General features: G+C 54.1%; 3 protein-coding genes across 4 annotated transcripts; 2 read left to right on the plus strand and 1 right to left on the minus strand.

The window, feature by feature from the left end:
- Nucleotides 1–197: 197 nt before the first annotated feature.
- On the plus strand, nucleotides 198–25,304 carry DCST2 (DC-STAMP domain containing 2). 2 transcript variants are annotated; one of them, XM_032464129.1, is made up of 18 exons: nucleotides 198–335; nucleotides 1,690–1,871; nucleotides 4,468–4,637; nucleotides 12,720–12,791; nucleotides 15,325–15,495; nucleotides 15,814–15,915; nucleotides 16,141–16,338; nucleotides 16,661–16,726; nucleotides 17,231–17,444; nucleotides 17,624–17,781; nucleotides 18,468–18,632; nucleotides 20,010–20,177; nucleotides 20,312–20,412; nucleotides 21,073–21,221; nucleotides 21,538–21,665; nucleotides 22,033–22,126; nucleotides 22,223–22,363; nucleotides 25,136–25,304. In XM_032464129.1, exons 3-18 carry the CDS (start codon nucleotides 4,622–4,624, stop codon nucleotides 25,176–25,178), a joined length of 1,986 nt encoding a protein of 661 aa, XP_032320020.1. In that variant the 5' UTR covers nucleotides 198–335; nucleotides 1,690–1,871; nucleotides 4,468–4,621; the 3' UTR covers nucleotides 25,179–25,304. The 2 variants fall into 2 exon arrangements, with proteins under 2 accessions (XP_032320020.1, XP_032320021.1); XM_032464130.1 differs by lacking the exon at nucleotides 25,136–25,304 and having other exon boundaries at nucleotides 22,107–22,348.
- Nucleotides 303–14,757, minus strand: DCST1 (DC-STAMP domain containing 1). The gene is made up of 16 exons (XM_032464148.1): nucleotides 14,509–14,757; nucleotides 14,037–14,162; nucleotides 13,894–13,968; nucleotides 9,389–9,517; nucleotides 8,902–9,041; nucleotides 7,946–8,162; nucleotides 7,718–7,861; nucleotides 7,065–7,186; nucleotides 6,487–6,644; nucleotides 4,337–4,436; nucleotides 4,116–4,211; nucleotides 3,852–3,978; nucleotides 3,350–3,466; nucleotides 2,747–2,889; nucleotides 2,497–2,610; nucleotides 303–578 (listed from the first exon to the last, which is right to left on the minus strand). Exons 1-16 carry the CDS (start codon nucleotides 14,567–14,569, stop codon nucleotides 327–329), a joined length of 2,121 nt encoding a protein of 706 aa, XP_032320039.1. The 5' UTR covers nucleotides 14,570–14,757; the 3' UTR covers nucleotides 303–326.
- Nucleotides 14,691–15,297, plus strand: LOC116658713 (DC-STAMP domain-containing protein 2-like). The gene has a single exon (XM_032464146.1). It carries the CDS (start codon nucleotides 14,886–14,888, stop codon nucleotides 15,246–15,248), a length of 363 nt encoding a protein of 120 aa, XP_032320037.1. The 5' UTR covers nucleotides 14,691–14,885; the 3' UTR covers nucleotides 15,249–15,297.
- Nucleotides 25,305–25,349: the final 45 nt, after the last annotated feature.

Here is a 25,349-nt window from a genome sequence, read left to right on the forward strand (position 1 = left end):
GCCCACTATTCCGACTCCCTCGCGGCGTGCGTTGCTGCGCCCCTCCAGTTTCCGGCTACTGTACAGGGTGGGAGCCGAGGCCCGGTCCGACCGACATGGGAGCCGCGCCTCCACCCAGCCCTGGGTCCGGACCCTTTCCTACCCTTCGGCTTCACATCTGCAGCCCGGCTCTGACCGGATCAGGCGGGCCAGTTCTCCAGACTGCCTGCCACGCAACGCCGGCCCACCCTCCCGTACCGGACCCCTGCGAAGAGCGGGCAGCAGGAGTGTACAAAGAATTTTACTAAACAGGAAGGAGCAGATGGGAGAGCGAGCAGGACGTCCCTTCACTCCGCGTAGGTAGCGTCATCATTGCTGTCGCTGTAGGCGGAGGAGGAGAGCTCCTCACGGGGTGTGCAGACCGGGCACCGCTGCCGCATGTCGTTCCAGCATGACCAGCAATATACCGCCTCGCAGTCCGGCGTCGGGCACACATAGGACTCGGGCGCCTCGGGTGCCTGGCACACCACGCATCGCCGGCGCAGCCAGGGGCGCAAGATGGGGCAGCGGCGGTGCAGGATGTCCGCCAGGTGGCGGCGCTGTTAGGAGGCAAGGCGGGTTTAGAGCCTGTTGGGGAGTAGCGGGGAAAGAAGGGGTGCGAAGGGTACTGGATAGCGCTTCTTGTTTGAAATCTTAAGGCCTGACTATGCTCACATGTTGGAGGGAGCTGGATTGGGCAAAGAAGACCCGTGGAGGGCAAGGGTACTGTGAAGTGGGTCCTAGAGAGCCTCCCTCACTCCTTGATGGAGAGTGGGAGGATGCAGCCTACACTCTCTCCCAGCCAGTAACAGCAACAACCATCATAGTTTGCACTTTCCCATGAATCACCTTAGTTGATTCTCACCGTGGGGCAGAGACATGAGTAGGGCAGATAAGACCATCACTACTGTGTTCCCCCACTTTACAGATGAGAAAGATGAACCTCATGAAGGTTAAGTGAATTCCCAAAGGCACAGGGGATAAACAATCAAACCTCGCTGGACCCAGGTACCCTGATTCCAAATCATAAGGCTGGCTTATTATGCTTCCTCCCTCTTCCACCCTCTCTCCACACAATTGCCAGGAATTCTCAGGCCACATTATCAGGTCACTCTCTGCTCAAGAAACTCCAGAGGCCCCACTACCTGCTAGACAAAGGCAGAACTCCGGGGCATGGCCTTCTGAGTCTTCCACAATCTGGTCCCTTTCTAGCCTCTGCTCCAACTTACCTCTCCCTGAACTTTCCATCTTTTGTACCAGTTTCTCCTTAGACTAGCCCTGGCTCTTGCAATTCCCTCTAGACTCTGAGTCTTTGCACATTCTGTTCCCTCAGCTTGGAATGAAAGCCCTTCACATTTCCACCTGCCCATCAAAATCCAGTTAACTCCATGAACTGTCATGTAATCATAGTATGTTCATTTTTTTCATCAGGCATTCATTTAGCCCCTATTGTGTGACATGGGAGTTGGGGCAATCTAGACACTGAAGGAAAAAGTTAAGCAAACATAGTCTCTCACTTTTATGAGCTTTGTTAGGTCTGGTTAAATAAGAATGTCTGCCACTCATTTTTAAAATAATGTTGGGCCCTGTACCAAGAAACTGAAAGCAAATTAACTAAATTCAGACAATAACCACTTAAGGCAGATATTGGTGTCATTATCTCTTTTTCAGGCGAGAAAACTGATGCTTGGAGAGGTGGCTACTTGCCTAGGATCACACAATGACAATTAGCACGTGTATGGAACTTGCTGTGTGCCTGCACCATGACAGTGAAACTCATCTAATCCTTACAACAACCAGATGGAGTAGTTAATTCCATTTTACAGGAGGGAAGAACCAAGGCTCAGCATTAAGTAAGTGCTTCAAGATTACGCAATTGTCAGAGTAATAAGGGGAGGAGCCAGAATACAAACCCTCTGGCGTCAGAGCCCCACACCTAACCACCATTCTGTTACTGATCTTTAGTGAGCTGGCCTTACAGATCTGTCCAAGCTCCCCATTCTTCAGAGGGAAAAACTGAGGTCAAGTGAGGACCATGGCCAGGGCCATACAGCTTAATGAGGGAGTGTGGACTGGAATCTGGTTCTTCTGACTGTGTACTTTCTGTACACCACATACCCTTTCATGAGGCCTCCCTTACCCCCAGCCCATCTGCCTCCCTGCCCTCCTCTGAACTGCACTGAGCTTCTGGTCTGCAGCCCTCTTAGAAGAACCTGTGGTCCCTTGTTTCTGATGAACCCCTCTTGCGTTCCTTTGACCCCACTATCAAATCTGATCCCCCTTTTCTGCCTGCTTCCCAGTGGTCCACTGAGGATCTCAGGCTGAGCTGGATCCTGGGGTACAGAGATGGACACAGCCTTGACCTCCAGGAGCTGGAGGACCAGGGCCCTTTGCATGCATCCCATCAGAACTGACTGGGCGTCAGTAGGCCTGGGACCTCGGTGGGGGCTGGGCACAGGGGCACAGGCCTAGACTTACGGGAGCTCTCTGCTGTTGTGCCCGCCTCATGATGGTGGCCCTCCTCAGTTGGGTGAAGGCTGCTCTCTTCCTCAGGAGCTCGTTATAGAGGAACAGGATACGTTGCTTCTCTCGCTGGGGCCGGGGAGAGTGGATCAGTGACAGTGACAGTGTTAAGGAGAAAGGCATCTCCCAAAGATGGGGCTGGTGGGGAGCTGGGTGCGGGCTGGTGTGTGTGCGTAGGGGTGGAGGGGTCAGGGGCGGGGTGGACCTTGGGGAAGTAGAAGGCTGCGATGACCCTCCGGAGCCGGTAGCCGAGCGCCTGGAGCAGGCAGAGACACACGAGCAGGCCGCTTGGCAGTGCAGCCCTCAGATAGGCCCTGGTACTCAGGGGCACGGGCTGGGGCAGGCAGGCTGGGGGAGGGGGCAGGCCTGTGAGGGATCTGGTTAGGATCGGCTCTGGGTTGAATACCCCGTGCCAGCGGGATGGGGGTTAAGCCTCTGATTACCCTGCCCTCCTCCTGCCTGCCCCTCACCCTGCAGAGCTGTGCTGCCAATACAGGAAGCTATTTCCTCAGCATGGCACAAATGTAGAAATTTTCCATCATGGCAGAAAGTTCTGTTGGACAGGGTTGCTCCCAAGGGCTGGGACTCTCTGGCCCTAAGGCCCCAGCCTTCAGAGCCCTCTGACCTAAGCCTGTCATCCTCCAACTCTGACCTGATGTTTCCCGCTCTGATTTCTCCAACCCAACCTCGCCACTTCACCATCTCACCAAACCCAAGGCGGTCGCCCAACGCTTTGTCCTGGAAAGACTCTGTCTCCACCCGTCCTCCGCCCTCAGTTCCTCTGATCCAAACTTTTAGCATCACTCACGCATGTTGTTTGATTCCACTACTGTCTCTGAGGAGGTGTTCAGGGCCCCGATGGTTTTCCGAAGAAGCCGGGCAAGCATAGAGTCTCCCCCGACTTTCACTTCCAATTTATGACTGCCTGAAGCCAGAATAGGGGCCGTGGTATGTGGTGGGGTGGGTATGGATCACGAAAGAATTGGAGTTAAGGGGATGGGGCAGGATGGGGACTGGATGAAGGGGAGAGGTCAGAGCATAGAAAAACTCACTGCACAGGACTTTTTGTCCTCTCACCAAATACTAACTCCTCCTTTTGGTAAATATAAAGGGGGGTTGGAAACTGAGGCCCCCAGTGACAGCTGTCAGATTGCAGGGCTGATACTTGACCCTGCAGAGGACAGGGAGGGGCTGAGACGCAGAAGGAAGTGCAAAATGGGAAGAATTGGGGTGGGGTGGCTGCACAGGGGTGGGGGTTCTCCAGGGGGCTGTCTCCTGGGCCTGGAGCCTGGAGTGGGGGCTGGGCTCACTGCGGAAGGAGTACTGCAGGAAAGAGTGGTGGCGGATGGTGTCAAAGATGGAGTAGAGAACCCAGTCCAGGCCACAGAGCAGCAGCAGCAGCAGCAGCACGGGCATTGTCTCCATGAGCTCCCTTACCTGCCCAAGGAGAAGGAGGGGCGGAGCTGGGCAGCGTCGCCTGCCCTGGCCTGGAGCCCTTTCTGATGCCTTTGCCCTCCACCCCTCAGGCCCCTGCCTCTGTAGGATCAGGGGTCTCCCCTCCATGCCACCCTCACCACATTTCTCATTTCTGAGGCCTGGATGGTGGGGTCCCTGGGGAAGATGACGGTTTTCTTCTCAGCTTTGCGGAGTGGCAGCAGAGTCCGTTTGCCCTGGGAAAATGTCCACACAGTGAGAAACACTGAGCAGCCTCTCCCCTTTCCCGCTGCCCTCCAGGGCCGTGAAGCCACACAGGGCACAGAGCAGGGCGCCCTTGGGCCGGGCTGCGCCCGCTCACCAGCTTCCTCCTGCGTTCATCGATCTGACAGAAGTAGGTGCTGATGTAGATGTTGTCAAAGCGGATGTCCCCGTTATAACTGTCCACGTAGGAGAAGCACCTGTGGATTAGGGGGTCTCTGTCTCTTCCAGGTTTGCCCACGCCCCGCCGTGGGCTTCCTGGGCGCACAGCCATTCAGCCGACCACCCAGCATGCACTGGACCCCAGCTATGTCCTAGGAGAAGGCACTTCTGCCCTGCCCCTCAGCAGCCCACAGCCCAGTGAGAGACATGCACACATACGCTGATGAGACATAATAGAGGTGAGGAGAGGAGGGAGAGTCATGTAAGGGCATGGGAGGTAGGGGAAGGTTTCCCAGGCGTGGAACTTTCTGGATGAATAGCAGAGGAAACAGCAGGAGAAAAAGCACCGAGACAAGAAACCCGTAAAGGTGGCCGGAATTTCCTGATTCACCTCTCAAGTCCCTACCTCTTGGCCAAGCCCTCAAAACATCTCCTGGAAGTCACTTCAAGCAAAATTCATTCCAACCACTATTTCCCTTTTCCTCTAACACACCCTTGAGTGCAGCGGTGTTTTCTGTGTGTGTGTGTGTGTGTGTGTGTGTGTGTGTGCGCGCGCGTGTGCAAATGTAGCTCCCCTCTGTGTATCTCCCAAAGTCCCATATAATGCTTCTGTTTCCTAAGAAAAAAATGTTAATTGTTGGAAATGTGTTTTAAACTGTAAAATTACATTAAGTAAGCTCTGTAAACTGTGAAACATAAGTTCCAATGCTGTTGGTTCTGGGACCCTGTAAAAATCCACGTCTTCGCCTTTAAGGTAGAAGTAACTATAAATGCAAAGAAAGGCTATGAGCGCCCCCTTGTGGAGAGACCTACCGCTGCCGGGCCTGGGCCCCGCCCCCTGGCCAGCTCTGTCCCTTCAGTGAGTGACCCCACCCAGGTTGAAAGCCTGGAAATGGCTTTTGACTATGTGCCTCCTTCCTTCCCTCCCCAAGCTGGCTCTGAGACCTGCTGCACCTTTCCCCTTCCTCCCTCCATCTCAGGCCAACTTCCTGCCACGCCCCACTCCAGCCAGGCTCCCTAACCTCTGACCCACCTTGGCCTCCCTGCCTCCAAGCTGCTCCAGTCCACCCTGAAACCCTGCAACTGAGGGGCAGTTCAGGGCCCTCCTGCAGGGATTTTTCAGACTGTTCTGACCATGCCCGCTTCAGCCCAGTCCTCAACCCCAGCCTCTGTCTTCCACACCCCACAAATGCCAGAATCCTGGCCCAAGAGAACTCCTTTTCTCTTCTTGACCATGGCTCCCTATCTGCAGTCTTTTGAAGCCCCATTATGGCCCTCTCAGGGGCACCTTTTCAGCTCCCACCCCTGTCCCAAGAGCCAGTTCATAGTACAGCCCTGAACCATCTGTTTTGTTGATGTCTCTCTTGCTTCTCCTAGACCATGAGCTTCTTGAGGGCAGGAATATGGCTCATTCATCTTTGTCCTTCCACAGGGCCCTTGGCACACATGTAACCACTCACTTGTGGTCACTCTAGGCCCCACAGATGGGGCCAACCAAGCAGGAGCTCCTATGGCTGCCCTTGCCCAGCCCCTGCCCATCTCAGGCATTTGGGGGTGGATTCAGGACATAGAGGGTCCAGAGGTCGGCAGGGAAGCCAGGTAAGGCCCAGGAGCCCAGCTAGACGCCAGGCTGGGTGGGGTTGAGGACTTTGGTCCAAATGGAGGGAAAGTAGCTGCCAACGCAGCAGGCGGGAGAAAATGAAAGCAGAATTGGACGATAAAAATGGCACAAAGTCAGAGCCAAGGGGAATATGAAGGGCAAGAAAAAAAATCAAAAGTCAAAGCTAAAAGTAAAGAAGAAAGTCAGCATCAGGATAAAGGCCGGAAGGAGGCAGATAAATGAAGACAGTCACCCTTTTAAGGTGGTGGGAACCTGGGTAACGTTCCTTCTGACAAAATGTCCACATTTCCTTTAACTTTGTGTAAACAACAAACCCAGTTTTATAAAAAGGTGAAGTTAAAGGCCCAAGAACGTTCACATTTGGAGTCGAAGGTGGGCTCTGCAGCTCCATCCTTAGAGCCTCCCTCAGGGCAGGGCTTCCATCCTGAGCATAGGAGGGGGCTTCTGGGTGGAGGTTGAGGACTCACGCGCGGAGGACGAGCAGGAAGGTGCAGGAGAGCAGCACGTGCAGCAGCCCCAGGGCCCACTCCAGCTGGGCCTCCTGACGTCTCACGTAGTCCCGCACCTCGGTGCTCACATGTTCCCAGCTTGTGTTGAGGCCCAGCACCCCAGCCCGCTTCTCTTCCTGGTGGAGGGCGTTGGGCCGACTCAGAGCCTCAGCCTCTCAGCCTCCCAACCTCCCAGCCTTCCAGCCTCTCTGCAGCTTCTCTTCTCTGATGCCCGCCCTTGTCCCCTGACTCTTCTCAAGACCTTTAGGGTTGCCACCTCCTTCTGTTCGCTGCCCTCCTTGACTCAGTCTTGCTGCCCTACATCTGTATGAGCTGACACCTTCCCACACCTGGCTGACTCTTCTGTCCTCAAGTCAGGTCCCTGTATGTGTGAGCCACAAGCTCGGCCCTCTTCCCCACCCTGTCCCCTCACTCACAGCCAGTCACCGCTCTCCTGTGTCCTCTCACTTGCTCTTCCTCACACCCTTTTCCCGGTGCCCTCCTCCCACTCCCTATCTCCCCCTGCCCCCATCCCCACCCTCACACCCTCCTCCTACCTTGAGGTTAATAGTGGCTGAAAATTCCCCCTCCAGGCCGCGAATAGACTGGTTGAGGGTGTCATAGGTCTGCCCAAAGTTGCCCTCCACTGGGATGCGGCTGCGGCACCAGACCTCCATCACTGGCCGGGGGGTGGGGAGGGGACAGGTCAGGGACCTCCCTGTACCCAGCCTCCAGTCCTCCCTTCCTCTGAGCCTCTTCATCCTGCTTTTCTGTCTCTCTGCCTATGACTTTCTACCACCCTCAGTCTCTCCCCCTTCACTCTCCTTGAATTCTTTCCCCCATTTTTTCACCTGTCTATAACCATACCAAAGGTTGATAATGATAGCCAACATTTAATACAGCGATTCCTCTCCGTGCCAGTGCTGTTGCCTGCTTTACACACATTACCCCTTAAAGCCTCAAAAACTCCAAGTGGGATAAACATAACATCGCTGCCCATCTTTCAGATGAAGAGACAAAGCTGAGAGCCTTGCTGTAAACTTACCCGAGTCACAGAGCCTGTCAGTGGAGGGGCTGGGATCTGAGGGTGCCGTGTCCCCAGAGCCGAAACCCTCCCCTCCTGATTGCCTTCTGCCCCACACCTACCTGGGGTCTCCAAGGACTCAGACCCCAGCCCTGGTGCTCCCCACCCTCCTGCTGCAGTGCTGACCCTTGGCAATGCCGCAGAAGAACTTGAACTTCATGGGCAGGCAGAGCAGATGGCTGAGGAGCGGGACCCAGATGCGTTGCATGCACTCTTCGTGCTTTTGGTCAAACCAGTGGCGGCAGTGGAGCATGGCCTTGTTCACCACATCTGTGGGAAGGAGCAACAGGTGCCTGAGGTCCCCACACGCTCACCTGGAGCCCCCCCAGCCCCCCCCAGGGACCCCACCCTCACAGGAGCAACGCAGCTTGGTCCGCAGCTCATACATCTTCTGTGTAGAGAGGCGGTATCTGGAGGCTGAGGCACGGCGGATCTCTCTGCCTTGGGCTGCCTCCTCTGAGCCCAGGGCATCCTCGGGAGTGAAGCCGGTCTCACTGTTCACCTGGGCATCCAGCTCCTCAAAGGAGTTGGTGATGTTCTGAGTCTCGGCTTTCATCAAATCTTTGCTCCCCTGGGGTTGGAGCGGGAGGGAAGAAATGGATCAGACATGGGAGCTTAGAGCTTCTGCTGCCCAACAGCCTGTTCTTCCCTCAATAGCCAAGCTTTGGGCTCTTACCTCAATTCTATAGGGAGACTAAGCCCTGAGACAGACTTTCATCTCAGATTCTCCACTGTTCATAGTCCTTGGGAGCCCTCTCCCCTCCCCAGGTGCCTCTGCTCACCTCCCAGGCTCCCAGCTCCTCCTGAGGCCTCCCATCCCAGAAGGGTTCCCCAGGTTCTTGGACTTCACCCATCACTAATCTCACAGACCACTGTGCCAACTCAAGGTCCCAAGCCCCTCAGTCCTTATCTCCCCAGCTCCTCAACTCTCCAATTCTTCCGAACCCCCATCTCTAGTCTTCTAGTACCCAATTCCCTAATCCTCTGGTCCTCAAAGCTTCCAGAGTGCTCAAGGCCAGGGCCCCCAATTTCCTGGCATTCTAGCTCAGCTACCCAGAGTACCACCTACTCAGGTGGTTGGAAAAGTGTGTGTTTGGGGGTGTCCCGATGGCTTGGGACAGGGGCTATCCTGGCATTTATCGCCCAGGGACCATTTAGTGCAATGTTTGGGGACAGTTCTGCAAAAAAAAAAAAAATCCAGTACCACCCTCATTGGGAAACTGTAAATCCAGGACCCCAGCCCCCAGCGCAGGTCATCTAGGCCCTGCGGGGAGAGGGACCCCCAGGTCCTGGCCGGGCAGGGTCCTGACCAGCAGGTCCTTGAACACTGCCCGAAGCGGGGCTGTGGAAACATGCCAGGCCGCGCGGGTGTTGTTGATCTGCAGCTCCACGGTGCAGCCCAGCGATGCTATCACCTCATTGAGGTTGTGCCGCAGGTTGGCCACTGGTCCTGGGGGAAGATGCCCTGGTAGATTATCTCCCTCTAGAGCCAATTAACTTCCTTCAGCCCACCCCTAACTCCTACTCTGCGTGCAGTGACCATCTCCTAGAAGCGTACACTGATGGGGCCCAGAAACTGGTGAGAGGTCAGCTCATTCAACCCATGATCTTTTTACCTGTGTAAACTAAGGAGACCCAGAGATGTGGAGGCATTCTCTCAGGGACACCCAGCAAGTTGGAACAGCTGGGATGAGACTCCCAGTCCTTCTCCTTTACCAGGCCTGGCACTCACTGGATGGCCCACCCGGGGTCACTGCTTCATTGAAGACTAACTGGTACCCAGGGGCACACACTCACCCTCATAGATGGCGGCCAAGGCGTATCCCAGCACAAAGAGCCGGCCCTCTTTGCCCAGCATCTTGGGTACTAGCAGGAGGCTGGCACAGCGGATGTGAGGGGAGGTCCCCCAGCCCATGGCCCCCAAGCCTGTGGGGAGAGCCCAGGAGGTGAGGAGGCAGAGTGAGGAAGCTGCCTCACCCACCAGGTTTAGCAGAGCACCCACCCTCTTTGACTCCCTTCTAGAACCATCACCATTCTACCTGTGTCCCACTTACAGTGACTCTGATAGGCCTTCCAGGCCACTCACTCATTTACTGAACAGCCATTTACAGGGTTCAGCTGTGTGGCAGTCTCTGGAAGGGCTTGGAAAGATGGCTAGAGATTGAAAAGCCATGGTCGGGGATTGACTTTGCATGTGTACATGTGTGTGTGCTAGGGAAGGGGGCCAACACTTCTCCTCCTCCAGGCTGGATTCACACTTACCATAGGTGCTGAGAGAGCAGAAAGCAAGAGAAAAATTCTGGAAACAGGCACTGGTGCCCAGAGCCGTCAGAAGAGAGGTCACAGCCACTTCAATATTCCCCGTGCTCTGCCACCTACAGCACTCACAGTCTCTGCCCCTAATTTTAGCCCTTAATTGTGTACATCCTGGTATGTTTTAGCAGTTTCACGTGTGTCTCCCTGTGGTCTCTGCAAGGAGACAGTGAGCTCCTTGAAGCTCATAATCCAGGGAGAGAGACAGACGGGTAAACAAATGACTACAACACGAAGTGCTAAGTGCACAGGGAGGTGCTTATAAAGAGCTGTGGGAGCCGAGAAGGGAGTGGGTATTTCTGCGGGGAGGGGTGGGGCTGGGAAGGCTGGACAAAGGAGGTGATGTGTCAGCGGGGCCTGGAAGATGAGTAAGTGTTGTTCGGCATTCCAGGCCCAAGGAACAGCATAAACTGGTCAGGGAACCTAGAAGACTCTGGTATTGATAGAGTGTTCTCCCAAGGGTCACCAAATTAAACCCCAAGTCCTCACTCTGCTCCATCTCCACTGCCCTCATGGAGTCCCCGTCGTCCCTCATAGGGACCAGCTAGTCTCCTAATTCCTCTCTTGCTAACCTAAACTTCAGTTTTCACAAGGCAGCTACATCTTGTAAAAACGTAAGTCAGATCACGTCCCTTCTCTGCTTCAAACTAGGCAATGACTTTCCACCTCACTTGGGATCAAATCCAAACTTCCTGAATGTGGTCTCCAGATTTTCATGATCTGGCCCCGGCCTCCCTTCTGAAATGATCACGTGCCACTCAGCCCTTCGCCCACCATGTCTGCCCACACAGGCCTTGTTGCTGTTCCTGGAACCCGCCAAGCTCATAGCTCATCCCTCCTCTCAGGTCTTCGCCCTGGCTGGTCCCCCTGCCAGGAGCGTTCCTCCCCCTGTTCTCCACCTGGCCGGCTCCACCTGGTCATACAGGTTTGCTGCAAACCCTGTCGGGTGCCACCCAGCAGTTTTTCTGCCTTCTTCCTTGCTAACACAACTTGGGTTTTGTTCAAGGGCAATGGCCTGTCCCTGCCTTGGCCCCTGGGGGTAAATCTGGATCTGTCTATCCTGAGTTTGGTATAACAGGACATCGAAAGCGGCTTGTTCTATGGGTTTGGCCTTTTGGCCCAAGACTCAAGGTGAGGACAATAGTTGACAATAGTTGGCCTACATTCCGAGGATGACTGTTGACCAAGGGTTGCCCTCCATTCTAAAGAGAGCCCCGTGGAGCTCGCCCATGTCCGTGTCTAGGCTTACCCGAAGAGCAAAACTAATCTCACCCCTCTGTGCCAACCAGTCTACATAAAGACAAGACTCGAAATCTGTATTTTCTGGAAGTGGAGAGAAGCGGTTAGAGTAGGCAGACAGAGGAGGAGAGTCTGTGGAGAGGATGGGTGTCCACTTCCCCATGTCAAGTGACAGACTTAAGAGAACCCTTCAGAGGCTGGTGCTGCAGGAAGAGGAACCCGGCTCATCACTCCCAGCCCGACGCCCGCTGAGCCGCAGAGCCTGGCAGGGCCCCTCCCCAGGCTGCCACCAAGGCCCAGAGAGGGAGAGCGTTCATGGGCGTGCTCAGCAGGGACCCCTGACCCGGGAGTGTGGGGGAATCGTGAATGTGGAGAGTGGTACTTGCTTCTCACCACGGCAGAGGAGAGGGCAGCTGCGAGGGACCCTACTTTCCGAGTTTGGCTAGGCAAGGAAGTGCACACTTCCTCTGGGACAATAGGACATTTGGAGGACAGCAGGCCTTAAGCCATCTGTGAGGGTCCCCATCCCAGAGTGCAGCCTGCTTGGGGGGAAGCATCCAAAAGTAAGAGGCTGTGGGTGGTCTGTAGAAGCTACCGGGAGCCTCATTTGAGGTCAGCCAAATAGAACTGCCCTCAGCAGGAAGCTGGGCACTGTGAGGTCCACACGGAACCTCCAGAGAGACCATAAACGGGCCTCCTGAGACAGCCAGGGTGTGAGTGCTTGCCATGCAGAGGCGGTGGAATTATAACAGTATCGATGACTTCAGACTTTTGTCTCTTTTCCTCTAATTCTTCTAACCCCCTTTCTGACATCAGAAGAACCAAAAGGGGAAGGAAGTGGAGAAAAAAGTGAGCGAGCCAGCCAGGCCCCCTTCTCCACTGTGGGACCCCATGCCAGGGGACAGGTCTGAGCTGCGAGGGGGCGAGGGGGCAGTTGAGGGGAAGATGTCTGAGAATGGACGTGAGATGGAAAATTTTATATAGACTGGATCAGACCTTTTAAACACTAAAAACAGTCATAATTACTGAAGCAGGACTGGGTCTTCTAGATTAAAATCACCAGAAAGCTAAGGGTCTGTGTGAGAGGTCATTAGTGGGAGAAAGGTAGGAATACAGTGGTCGGAACAAAAGCAGTTTCATGTTGGTAACCCATAGAGGCAGTTCGTTCAGTGAGCTGGTGTCGATGCCACGTCCGTGCCCCTTGCCTGGGAGAGGTTTAGGAAAGGGCACGTGCTGCAGTTCTGACCACAGAGGTGTGGGGGATGTTGGCTAGGGTGGACGGGAAGTTTTCTTTGTTCTTATGAGACATGAGGAAGGAATGCTTCGGTCTTTTGACATTGTTGGATGAGGATGTGATGCTTGGATTTGCTGCAGCCATTTCATGACCTGAAGAGGAATGATCTACAGGCCAAAGATGGCAGAGAAAAAAGACAAAAGGAAGCTGGGTCCTGGGTGGGTTTACTGAGCTGCTAAATTATCCAAATCCCAAAACCACTCTACTTTAAAACTTGCTGTGTGCCATGATAAACTTCCTCTATGGTTAAACCACTTATAGGTGGATTTTCTGTTTTTGCAGCCCAGTACCTCCTGATACAAGATCTCCATTCAAATGTCACCTCCTCTGAGAGGCCTTCCCTGACTACTCAAGGTAGCTCCCTGCCCCTTTCTATCACATCCCCCAGGTTTACTTTTTTCATACCACTTGTCACCATCAGAAATGCTCTTGTTTATTTCTTGTTCATTTATTGTCTAACCCTCTCCATGAGATTGTAAACTTGAAAGAATGTAAACTCTGAATGAGCTGGGTGTGGGGTGAGGGTAGGGAGGAGTAGGGGAAATAGGTGAAGGGAATTAAGAGGTAAAAACCTTCAATTATGGAATAAATGAGTCACAGGGATGTAATAGATAGCATAAAGAATTTGGTCAGTAGGGAATATAGCCAGTATTTTGTAATAACTTTAAAATGTTGAATCAATACGTTGTACATCTGAAACTAATATAATATTGTAAATTAACTATACTTTAATAAAAAAAGAACATGGTCAATAATATTGTAATAACTTTGTATGTGGACAGATGGTTCCTAGACTTATCATGGTGATTATTCCGTGACATATGCAAATGTCAATCACTATGTAGCACACCAGAAACTAACATAATATTGTACGTCAACTATATCTCAGTTAAAAAAAAGAACTCATTATAGATTATAGCTGTCACTGCATATGTATAGATATACACATGTATGCATTATATATTACAGTGTATGTATGTGGATGTAGTATGTATGATATATATTATAATCTCTAAGAGTCTAAAGTTAAAAAAAGAGCTGAGTGCATGTCAACCAAGTTCACTGCTGAAGCCTCAGCAGGTGCTCAATTAGTGCTAAATGAATGAATGAATGAATGAATAAGTGAATGAAATGAATTTATCAGGAGCAGCAGGAAACAAGGCCAGAGAGGTCAGGAGAGATGGGGATCATGAAGGGTCTTGGGGTTTGGACTATATCATGGGGGTAAGAGGGAGTCCCTCAGACTGGGGAGACTTGAGAGGGCAAGGACTGTGTCTTCTTCTGTGGACTCAGGGCCTCTGCCCTCTGGATCTCCCCTCAAAGCCCAAGACAAGGTTGAGGCTACAAGGGACACTTGGGAACAGAAGAAACAAGCTCAGACTCCTTCCTGGGCACCCAGGGGTGGGCTGTGTTTCACAGGCCTCTTGAGTGTCCCCGTCCTTATCCCAGTACTAACCAACCAAGCTGTACAATGTCACCATCTTCTGATCTTCATAGATGTTCATAGGGTTCACCAGGAGCTGGAAGAGACCTGAGGATACAGGGTCAAGCCAAAAGTCAAAAGATGGGCCCCACCCCTGAGCTCTACTTGATACTCACCTATGGCCAGGAGCCCCCCAGTGCCTGCTCCCAGCAGGAAAGCACTGACTGGAAACTCGCCCTGCTGGCGCCACAGGAATCGGCTACAGGCGTCGGGCAGCCCCCAGCTCAGGAACCTCTGTACCGCTGGGAGATGGTGCAGTTTAGCCTGGCAGGGCCGACAGACCGCTCTTCTGGTGGGACCTGGTTCACTAGGGTTAGAGGCTGGCAGTGGGGAGAGGCTGGGGTAACCTGGCTGAGGGTGGCAGGAACTCGGGGGATCCTGAAGGAGGATGAGGGACCCTGAGGAAGTGGGGCAGACATGAAGGAGAGAAGAAGAAAGGGCTAGACTGGAGGCGGACACTGGATGAGACTGGTGGAGGTGGGGAGACAGCAAAGTGGGGCAAAGGGCTGGTGTCCTAGAGGAGAGATTGGGTGGGAGGAGTAGGGCTGGCAGTCGCTGGCAGTCACTGCGAAGGGGTGGCTGACTCACTGGTGTGGGGTAGTTTCCTTCTTGACCCTTTTGCTCTATTCTGATGAGGTCTGATGGCCATAAGTCTGCTCAGGGGAGGCCTCTCTCCGCCCAGAATTCTCCTCAAGGATGTCCTTGGATGAGAGGTTCTGCTTCTGTCTCTTCTGCCTCACCCACAGGCTGTCTGAGGTCTGTGTCTTTTAATCCCTCTGCTCTGAAATGAGGTGGTTAGAAACCCACCTCTCCCTTCCCCAATCTTTGAACTGGATAAGGGATTCTTACATACAGTAAAAGCCCTCCAGAACTTTAGAACATGGTGAGAAATTCTAGAGCCTTTAAGAGCCACAGAACCTGGCAGGCATCTCCTGGAGACAGGTGGACGTTTGGTCTCTGCAGCCATGCCCAAAGTCATGAAGGATGTTGTGCACCCCTTGGGGGCAGGGGAGCTGAGCATGGCGCGGGCTGTGGTCCGCAGTACGGGCGGCTTTACCCTGGGCTTGTCCTTGGCCACAGCCTATGGGCTCCTGGAGCTGCTGGTGGAAGGGCGCAGCCCCTGGGGCTGCCTGGTGGGCACCCTCACTTTGGCGGCCTTCCTTAGTCTGGGCATGGCATTCTCCCGCCAGGTCCGAGTCACGGTCTTCCTGCTGCTGCCCCAGGCCTTCTCCAGTGAGCTTGGCACCCAGTGGAGCGGGGTGGGCCGTGGGGCAGGGGCTGAGGCGGGAAGGGTCTTGGGGAGAGGGTGGTTGAGGGAAATATTCTGAAGGCTTCTGTAAGACACATGCGTGTGCCGCCATGTGCAAGGCTGGGGCCCTGGGTCTGATGGTGCTGTCTCCCCAGAGCAGGGCCGAACACTGCTGTTGGTGGCTGCCTTTGGGCTGGTGCTGCAAGGACCCTGTGCCAACACCCTGCACAACTTCACCCGGGCCAGTGAGGCTGTAGCCTGTGGGGCAGAACTGGCCCTGAACCAGACCGCTGAAATGCTGGAGAGGGCCAAGCAGCCCCTTGTCAGTAAGGCTGAGCGTCTCTGTGGACTGCCGCATTCCCCTTGTCCTGCGGGCTGTATGTCCTCTGGCTTCATTCCTCTCCATTGGTACTGGGTCCCAACCTTAAAGCATCTGGTTAGACCCCCTGACCCCTGCTCTCTGGCCCGCTCCACTGCCAGATGAACTATCTCCCAGACTCAAGCATCCCGGGTAGCAGCCCCCTCTCCACTCCCTCCTCCAGGGGCAGTGGTGGGAACTGGCCCCTAGAAGAGGAGACCCAATTAATGGTTAATTAACTGGGTGTGCCAAGAGTTTGAGTTCAGTATGACCTGCCTCCTCTCAGGTGCCCTGAACAAGATCAAAGCTATTGCCCAGAAGACCAAGGAGGTGGCTGACCGGGTCCGCAAGTTTTTTCGGTCAATCATGGATGGTGTGAAGCACATAGGTCAGCACATAAGTTTATCTGTTTTAGGGGGTCAAAATTCACCCAATCTCCTCACCCTTACCCTGCTTCCAGGACTTTGTGGGCCCCTCCTGGGTGCTGACTAGTCCCCCCTGAATATAGCAGAGCCAGGCCCCTGACCACTCTCTGGTTGCTGTCCTGGTGCTCCCCAACCCCCTGAGAAGGTGCTGCAGGACTCCTGGGTACCAGCCCCACAGCTGCCCCCAGCCAGGGTCCTGCGGAACGTGTGGTACTGGCTCCTGCACATCGGCGACGTGTGCAACTCTGAGCTGGGCAACCCCTACTTGAAGTGTGCTCGGGTCTTCGATGATGCCAAGGACAGCTGCATGAAGGTCATACCACAAGCCTACCACCTGTGTTACGTGCTCATGCCCTTCAAGCTGATGCTCTGTGGACTTGCTAGTGGTGAGAGAGCCAGGGGTTTGCCAGTAGGATTGGGGGCCTGGCAAGTGTAGGGGTCAGTTGGGAAGGTGGGCCCAGGAGACTAATGGGGGGCAATCAGTATGGCACCAGTAAAGATGCTGGGCCCTATGTGGGGTGGGGGGCAGGTAGGGAGGAACCACTGTAGTGGGATGGGGTAATAGGGAGAAGCCAAAATGTTCTGAGCCAATATGGAGGCTAGTAGGAAAAAGGAACAGTCAGAGGGCCCTGTGAGAGCAAGGTCCCTGGACGTGGGTGAGGCCGGCTGCAGCTCTCTGCCCCTCCTGACCTCAGTCTTGGCTCTCAGTGGTCCAGGTGTTTTGTGTCATTCCCAAGTACATCCAAACCTTCCTGCGTGAGACCATCGGCACCTGTGAGTGATCCCCTTCCGGCCCTGCCTTGGGCGCTGTTCCTGGGTGGCCTCCCTCCCTCATCCCGGGATGTGTTAGCCTGGGAGTGCTCCCAGTCCACAGAGAAGAATGCAAGAACAGGAAAGGACCTCAAGAGCTTACCCAGGCCAATGTCCATGCTGTACAGATTAGGGAATTGGGGCCCAGCAAAGAGGAGGTGCCTCTTCAAAGCTGGACTAGCCAGCGGGAGCTGGGGAGAGAACTAGGGCCTCCTGCTCCCTTGGCGGGTCATGGAGACATCCGCTGTGGAGGGCAAGGCTGGCACGAAGCAATGGCATAGACTGTGGAGGCCTTCTCCCCTCCTCTGTCTGCTGTAGGTCCCAACGCTGGGGGTTCCTGGCTGGACTATGAGCCATGCGGACCCTCCCCCAGGCCCTCCCCAGAGGCTGGCCAGGCCCCTCCCTGGGTGCAGCCCTGCCCCCTCCTAACTCTCTTTGCTCACATCTCCCCTGGACCTGTGGCCCCAGCGGTGAGGAAGTTAATTAACCGGGTGCGTCAAGAGTTTGAGTTCAATATGACAGCCACCCACCACTTCTCTGTGGATCTCAATGCCTCTCGGAGCCTGTCCCAGGTAGCTCTGGACCTCCACGAAGCTGTCAGCTTGAAGCTACACCGCGTCCAAGAGGCCTTGGCTCTGATGGGTTACACGACACCTCTGCTGCTCATGTTTCTCTACCTCCAGTGAGGGGCTTGGGGCCGGAAGACGGGTCTGGGGGTGGGGAGCTAGGGCTCCTTGGGACCTGCTCATCCCCATAGCATCCTGGGAGGCTGGAGCTCAGGGGCAGGGGTGCAGGTAGGAAGGGTGGTGCCCTGGGGCATCTGGTCAGGAGTGCTGAGGGGCCTCACGTATGCTCCACCAGAGCCCTGTTCTACCGGTACTGTTACCTGAACTGGGACAGTTTTGACAACATCTACATCACCAGCCGATTCCTGCACATGGAGGCTGTCCGCTCCATGGCGGGATTGCCCACCGTGCTGCCGCTCAGTGCCCACGAGGCCAGACACTACATCCAGCCGGGTGAGGGCCCTGAGGACCAAGGGGCTTCCCACCGACCCTCCTGCCCTGCCCAGAATCCCAGGCACAGGCTGGGCTTGGGGCCGGGCCAGACGTAGGAGAGACAAGCCAAAGCTGAAGGAAATTTCTGGCTGGGGGAGACACAACCGTGTCCTTGGAGAGCCCTCAGTCTGAAAGGGGAAAGTAGGGTCCCTCAGAGGATGCAGACAGAGAGAGAAGGGGCAGACAATGCTTCTAGGAGCGCCCTGGATGTCTGAACAGAGGGGAGGATGGGTGGGGAGTGGATATGGAGCAAGGGAGGTGCAGCTGGAGAGGCGCGGAGAGCAGGAAGTGTGCATGTGCTGATGTGGACGAGATGCGGCCGGGGTGGTGGGGGCTGTCTGTAAGGCGGAGGGCCAGGTGAGGGTATCAGAGGTGCCTTAGGAGGGAGGATTCCTGGAGACTGGAAATAGGCCACCAGGCCCAGATGGAGATGCTAGGCCTCCAGCTCTAGCCACGAAGCCCCTGCCCATGACGAGTGCTTCCCACTTACCCAGGGGCCCTCACAGCTTCATCACCTTCCAAGAGCAGAGAAGCCCCAGCTTGATCAGGGGCAAGAAACGTCTCCAGGAGGGAGATCTCTCTAGGAGCTGGGGTCTGGTGAGCGGGTGCATTGGGAGCATCCTCCTGACTAGCCCTCCCCCACCCAGGCTCCATCTTCTTGTCCCGGTGGGAGCAGATTTTCTACATTCTGGCCACCTTCGACCTTATTCGGCACCTCCTTCTCGTGTTGCTCCTGGTCTTCCTGGACTATGCCGTCTTCTGGGTGCTCGACCTGGCCCGGCACCAGTTGCAAGGGGAGATCGTGGCCCGCAGTGAGTGCCTGAACCTCCCTAACTTCCTCAGTCCTGGGAGATTGTCACTTATTTACCAGCCTCTGACTTTGCCCCTCTTCTAACTCTGTTTTCTGCCTGGTAATCCCTGTGCCCAGTTCAAGGTTATAGCACAAGACAGTAGATAAAAATACAAGCTCTAATATCAGACTGCCCTGGGTTCAAATTTCAGTTCTGTTCTTTACCAGATAATGTCCTTGAGCAAGGTGCTTAACCTCCCAGACCCTCCGTTTCCTCATCTGGACAATGGTACAATAATGGTAGCAACCTCTCTGGGTAACTTTAAGGAGTAAATGACATCACGTGTGTTGAGTGCCTGGTGGACAATTGAGAGCACACCACAAACCACAGGATAGAATTAATCTAATCCGGTGTACCAGAGACCCAGCAGAAAAAGTTAAAAAAATACCCAAAACAACCAATAAAGCACTTTGTTCAGTACCTGCTCCACAGTCAGTGCTTAGCAAATGTTTTTTTTTTTAATTTTGTTTTTATTGAAGTATAGTTGATTTACAATATTAGTTTCAGGTGTACAACAAAGGGATTCAGTTCTATGTATACATATGTATGGTTTTTTCCAGATTCTTTTCCATTTATTGTCACTACAAGAAATTGAATATAGCTCCCTGTGGTATACAGTAGGTATATATTTTACACTTGGCAATGTGTTTCTTTTAATCCCAAACTCCTAATTTATCCCTCCCCTACTCTTTCCTCTTTGATAACCATAGTTTGTTTTCTATCTCCATGAATCTATTTTTGGTTTGTAAATAAGATTTGTATCATTTTTTTTAGATTCCACATATAAGTGATATCATATATTTGTTTCTGTCTGACTTACTTCTCTTAATATGATAATCTGTAGGTCCATTCGTGTTACTGCAAATGGCATTATTTCATTCTTTTTATGGCTGAGTAGTATTCCATTGCATATATATACCAACTCTTCTTTAACCAGTTATCAAGTCAATGGACATTTAGGTTGTTTCCAGGTCTTGGCTATTGTAAACAGTGCTGCTACCAAATGCTTTAATATAAATGCTTCTGGGTAGTTGTGGAGTCAGAGGGTGGACTCACTGACCATTAAGGTCATTTCAGATCTGGTGGCCTGGGCAGGCAGATCAGGCAACAGCACCAGCCAGCTCTGGACCATGGGGTCAGTCCTAGTTGCCAGGAGCTGAGGTTAGGCCCCGGGGCACCATGAGGTGCCCAGGGCATCAAAGGCCCCTGGCTGAGGGTCTGGGGGCCATCTTGATGCCCTGCACTGTCCACTCTCCACCCTCCAGGAGGTGTGGCCTTTCCTGCATGGTGGAGTGGGCAGCTGCCAAGAGCATCCCTCACACAATGTCTTGGTGCCAGGCCCTGTGTTAATATCCATAACCGTGGAAGGCACTGGCTCCACTGGGAAGATATTCCGTGATCTGGTGTCGGCATTTGATGTCCTGCAGCAAGGCAACATCACCGTCTTGTCCCGGCGCTGCCTCCTGCGTCCCTCGGAGCCCGACAGCACTGGTTATATAGTCATCGGTATCAGCCACACCTCTGAGGGCACTGGGGGGACAGACGCCATCCAGGGCGCAGGGGGCACAGATGACCCAGGGTGAGTGTGGCTGTCACCTGTGCCCACCGGCGGCCGCTTACTGTGTCTGCTGTGCCCCTAGGCGTCATGTATGGCCTCTGCTTCTTTGTCACTTTGTTTGGCAACTATGTCAGCCGGCTGCGGCGGGTCATCTGTGCCTCCTACTATCCATCCCGGGAGCAGGTGAGAGGTCCCCGGCCAGTTCCTGCCCCACTCCCCAGGGTGCTAAGCTCGAGGCTGTCTGTCTTGGTTTAGGGGAGCTTAGAGCCCTTCAGTAGGCCAGCTCTCTCTCCTCTGGTTAAATCCCAAAGCCAGTGACCTGGACTGTAGGTCTCCGGACTGCAAATGGGGCTGGGAGAAATGTTGCCTCTTGGGGCAGGGCTTTCTGAGACACAGCTTGCCTTCAAAGTTTGGTTAAAACCCTGGGGGGACGGGAGCCATGTTGTCATGTTGAGGGGTGAATGGAAACTTGCCATTTGTTTACTCATTTACCGAGCATCTACTGTGTGCCAGTCAACCTCAAGGATGGCGAGATGAACCAGACAGTCTGGAGCTCATGGTCTTCAGGCAGGCCAGACTGGCTTTTAACAAGATGTAACAATGAAAAAAGTGTTTTCATTAAGGGATGAATAAAGTCCACGGAAACCCAGAGGAGGGAATGGGTAACTCAACCTGGGGGAAGTCCTGAAATCTTCCCAGAGGAAGGGGCATCTGAGCCAAGCCTAGAGGGATTCGTAGGAGTTGGACAGAAGGCAAAGGTAGGGAGTAGGGGTGAGTGCAGAGAGCACTCCAGGCAGAGGAAACAGGATTAAGGGGACCCCCTCCCTGACTCCCCTCCACCAGGAGAGGATCTCCTACCTCTACAACGTACTTCTGAGCCGCCGAACCAAGCTGGTGGCTGCCCTGCACCGATCAGTGAGGAGACGGGCAGCTGACCAGGGTCACATGAGTGGCCAGGGTCACATGAGTGGCCTCCAGGTGCTGGCCAGGCGGTGAGCCCACTGTCCTTCCTTATAGGAAGTGGGGCAAGAGGGGGTAGAAAAAGAGCCAGAGGTCAGAATGGATCACTGTCCTTTCTAAATGTCCTGAGGTTTGGTTGAAGAGGGTACCCATTCTGTGGCATTCATGCATGCACGGATGAAGGGTGGGGAGTGAAAGGAGAAGGAGGCTGGGAAGCAGAGAGGTTGCTGCTGTAGTCAGAGTGATGGAGGTTAGTCTGCAGGAAGGCCTACCCGTGGTCTGGAGTGTGGTGCTGGAGAGGAAGCTGGCCAGGCTGGCCTGTTTAGTTTCTGTTACCCTTCTCTTCAGGTGTTCCTACCTGGCTCCGTTTATCAGCCACTTTAGGCAGCACCAGACCTACTGCTTGGGCTGTGGGCAGCCCCAGGATGAGGGGGACACAGAGAATTTGGTGTCCTGCAGTACCCCGGGTTGCCGAGGTGAGACCCCTGGGGAGATGCTTCTCCCTGCTGGGACTCACTGCATTTGCATGTGACAATCATGACAATCAACTGTGGTTCTTCTTTTATGGACTTCTCCTCTACCTCACCTTTTGTACCCCTCCCTCATGACTATGCATGTTCTCATTTACATAGACCCCTCAGCTCATTTTCTCTATATGTGCCTTCCATTCCTCCCATGTGAATGGAATTTATACACAAGTGGCATTGCAGCAATTCCCTAGTGTGGACCACTTGAGGAGGATGGGGGGCCAGGGGAGTCAAGGAGGCAGGGGCTGGAAGCCAGGAAGCAGGGTGGATGGTGGGAAGGTACACATTCACTTCCTTCCCTGCTGGCCTCCTCCAGGTCTCTTCTGCCTCACATGCTTCCGCCTCCTGGACAACACCTGCTCGGTGTGTGCATCCCCCCTCTCCTACCAGGGGGAACTGGACCTGGAGCTGTGAGTCTCCATCAATCCGAGGTGGCTGGAGCCTGTGAGGGCGGTGGGAGCAGCCTCCCTTCCCCCAGGACCTACTGAGATGGAAGGCTTCTCCAGGGACTCCAGTGATGAGGAGGGCCCCCGCCTGTGGCTGGCTGCAGCTCGCAGAAAGGGCCCTGAACAGGAGGGGTTACTGCGGCAATGGCTCCAAGACGCTCTGAGCAGGACCCTCTCATCTGAGTCTAGCTCTGAATTCAGGTGAGCAGAAAGCAGAAGGAGTTGGAACCTGGGAGGTCTAAGGATGTTCTGTTACATTTTACCAATGGCTTGTTGGGTGCCTGGCCCTCTGCCCGAGCTGGAGACAGAGATAAAGGGAGGGGAGGCAATGGAGGTTTGCCCAGTGACTGCCAGGTCAGCACCCCTGCCCTGAAGGAGTCCACCAAATGGTGGGGGACAGTGACATCAAATAGATAAGTGACAAGTGCGGCAAGTGCCCCAAACAAGGAGTGAGGCAGGTTCCAGAGGACAGAACAACCAATTTGGGTTGGGGGTATATGAATGAAGGCTTCATAGAAGGAGTGAAAAAAGAGGTAGGTTTGGGGGCAACCTGGTGGTTTGTTTGGTTGAGGAGTGGAGGAAAGCACTCCAGGGGGAGGCCTGTGTGAGTTTGGAGAACGTGGCACATTTCGGAAGGGAGACCCTAAGAGAGGGGTGGGTGGGTGTCTGGGTGGAGAGCTCAGAGTGTGCCAGAAGATGAGACTGGCAGTCAGAGGCAGAGGTAGGACGGAACTTCCCTTTCCCGTCAGAAGATCCTCAGTCAGAAAGTGATATATTCCTATATGTCTTTTAGGACCATAAGCTAAGGAGGCAGAGAGGAGGCTGTCTCAGCCCAGGAAAGGTCGGTGATGGCCTCAGGACTGAGGTGCTGAGGATGACAGGGAGTTTGTGCTTGGGATGGGGCGGTGTTAGGGCAAGAGGAGGAACAGGTTTTACAGAAAGAGGAATGGCCCAGTTCAAGACCTCTGAGGTATCTGTAGGGAATCCAGCTGGAGATGCCCAGGGGACAGTTAGAAAAGGGCAGGACTCTGGGCCAGAGGTGTATTTTAGGGGGTTGTTGACTTAGGGACTCTAAGAGAGAGGGTGAGCTGGATCATACTGGTGTAGGGCATGGCAGGAGAGGAGGGGACAGGGACAGCAGCCTGAGGGGCTCAATCACAAACCACGGAGGGAAGAGGCTCATGAACAGCAAGCCAAGCATATCAAATGCTGTGAAATGACCAAGTAGGATGAAGACTGAAGACTGGCCATTGAATTTGGCAGTTGAGAGAGCCTTGGAGCAGAAGGCTCTTGTGGGAACATTTCTCATGGTGCAGGGAAGGTCAAAACCAGTCATAATGGGTTTGGGGCGGGGGAGTGACTGACAGAGAAGACTCAGAAACAGAAACAGGCTCTGTGACACTGTTGCAAGAAGTTAGAAAATCCTTTTTTTTTTTTTTCCCAATATAACTGCTGTAGTTAAAAAAAGGAATGTTGATGGTGAAGAGGAGGGAGTTAGCTTCACAGAGCAACAGAGCGCTTGAAGGGAACCCAGGACTGAAGGGTTTTTCTTTACCTAAGTAGAGGGAGACCTGAGCATTTAAGAGGTGAAAAAGAGAGCACTGAAGAGAGAGGGATGCCGGAGAGATGGGATCTAGGGCCAGGAGGACAGGGTGGCCTCAAATAGGAGTAGGCTCGCCTGAGGCAGGAGGGGAGAGGGTAGGTTCCTCAGAGCAGAGCAGAACCTGCTCCAGTCTGGTGGCCTTGCTTTACTGGGGCGGGGGTGGGGGCGAGGTAGGAGGCAAGTGCACCTGCTGAGGCAGCAAAAAAGTGGGCTGGGAGTGGAATAAAGGTTTCAAGGAGTGGGTGGTGGAGATTGAAATATCTGCCTTGGGGACTGTGCAAAGGAGCCAACTGGGGAGGTTAAGAGATTTCCAGGTAGCGTTAAAGGCTCAGGTGATGTTGAAAACCATCACCTGCGAGGACTTACTCCAGTACACTTGGCTATGTAGCTTTCTAGAGCAGATGTGGTAGCTGTGAACTAGATTCAAGGGTGGAAGGCTTTTTCTGGGCAGGTCAGGGGAAAGACAAGATGGGAGAGAATTGGGGTGTCTGTAGTCAGAGTGTCTGAAATGACTGACCTTGGGGAAGAAAAGGGGCTGAGACCCCGGGGTGAGGGGTATGTCTCCATGAGGTGCTAGAGCTGAGGCCATGGGCAGGAGGGACATAGAGAGTGGTCCACAACGAGGGAAGAATTCTGGGATAAATCCAGAGAGTGGCCAAGGTTGAGGGCACCGTCTGAGTGGGAGCAGAGATGAAGGTCTTTACGGCCAAGGAGGTCAAAGATTGAAAGGCCAGAGAGTTGGAAGGATCCACCATGAGGAGGCTGCTGGGCCACACAGCGCCCTGGATGGGTGCGGGGGGTCTGGGAGGCCTGGGGAGAGAGCCACGGCCCAGGGGAAGCGGGGCGGGTGGGTAGCGGCTGTGGCAGCCAGGAGCTTTGCAATATGCCTTGGGCCAGCCAGCCGGGTTTGAGAAAGACAAGCAGATTCTACTTGGGAGGACTGCAGAGAAAACTGTCCAGTGGGCACATTCCAGCATGAGTGGGGCACCGGAAGTAGTAATGAGTTGAGAGGTTAAAGGGGAAGCAAAGTTTTATTTTTAGAGATTCCAGGAGGCTCAGTGAAAAGCTGGGTCACCAGACTATTGGGGGTAGCTTGAGCCTTGAGCAGGTGTTATCCTCGAGGTCACTACTGGTTCTGCCCTTACTAGCAATGTGATCTTGGGCAAGTCATTGCCCATTCATCTCTCGGCATCAGCCTAAAATCAGAAGATAGCTACAGCCATGAGCTCGTTTGCCTGGGGGGCCTGTGAGAGCAGCAGTGGCTGTTAAATAACAGGAGCCAAGTCCGAACAGATGGGGCAGGGCAAGGGCAGGAATGCACCTGTGAAAACAGAATGGTGGTGACTGGGCCACCCCCTTCCTCTCACTAGTGACCTGGATGAGAAGGGGCCGCAGAAGAGCAGGCACGGATAGCAGCCCCACCCGAGGCCCAGTCTATTGGCATTCCCACACTCCCTTGGCCCCACTGACCACCTCAAAAATCCTCTGTTCCCAAAGCAGACCCCTCTCCCAGCTTCAGAACCCCCAGTCCTTCTGTCTCTCCTCTACCTCTCCTTCTGATCCCTCCCATCTACCCTCCAAATA

This window comes from Camelus ferus, chromosome 21, assembly GCF_009834535.1.
Source record: "Camelus ferus isolate YT-003-E chromosome 21, BCGSAC_Cfer_1.0, whole genome shotgun sequence".
Taxonomy (NCBI): domain Eukaryota; kingdom Metazoa; phylum Chordata; class Mammalia; order Artiodactyla; family Camelidae; genus Camelus; species Camelus ferus.

Excerpts from the sequence above, each read along its gene's own strand:
- DCST1 (XM_032464148.1), bottom strand. The coding sequence starts at position 14,569 with ATGGCCATCAGACCTCATCAGAATAGAGCAAAAGGGTCAAGAAGGAAA. Across the intron at positions 7,187-7,717 it reads CTTCTGCGGCATTGCCAAGG|TGATGGAGGTCTGGTGCCGC; the intron begins GTCAGCACTGCA and ends CCCCCCGGCCAG. Across the intron at positions 4,437-6,486 it reads TTCCTGCTCGTCCTCCGCGC|GTGCTTCTCCTACGTGGACA; the intron begins GTGAGTCCTCAA and ends CCTAATCCACAG.
- DCST2 (XM_032464129.1), top strand. Across the intron at positions 15,496-15,813 it reads GGCCAAGCAGCCCCTTGTCA|GTGCCCTGAACAAGATCAAA; the intron begins GTAAGGCTGAGC and ends GCCTCCTCTCAG. Across the intron at positions 21,222-21,537 it reads CTCCAGGTGCTGGCCAGGCG|GTGTTCCTACCTGGCTCCGT; the intron begins GTGAGCCCACTG and ends CCTTCTCTTCAG.
- LOC116658713 (XM_032464146.1), top strand. The coding sequence starts at position 14,886 with ATGCCCAAAGTCATGAAGGATGTTGTGCACCCCTTGGGGGCAGGGGAG.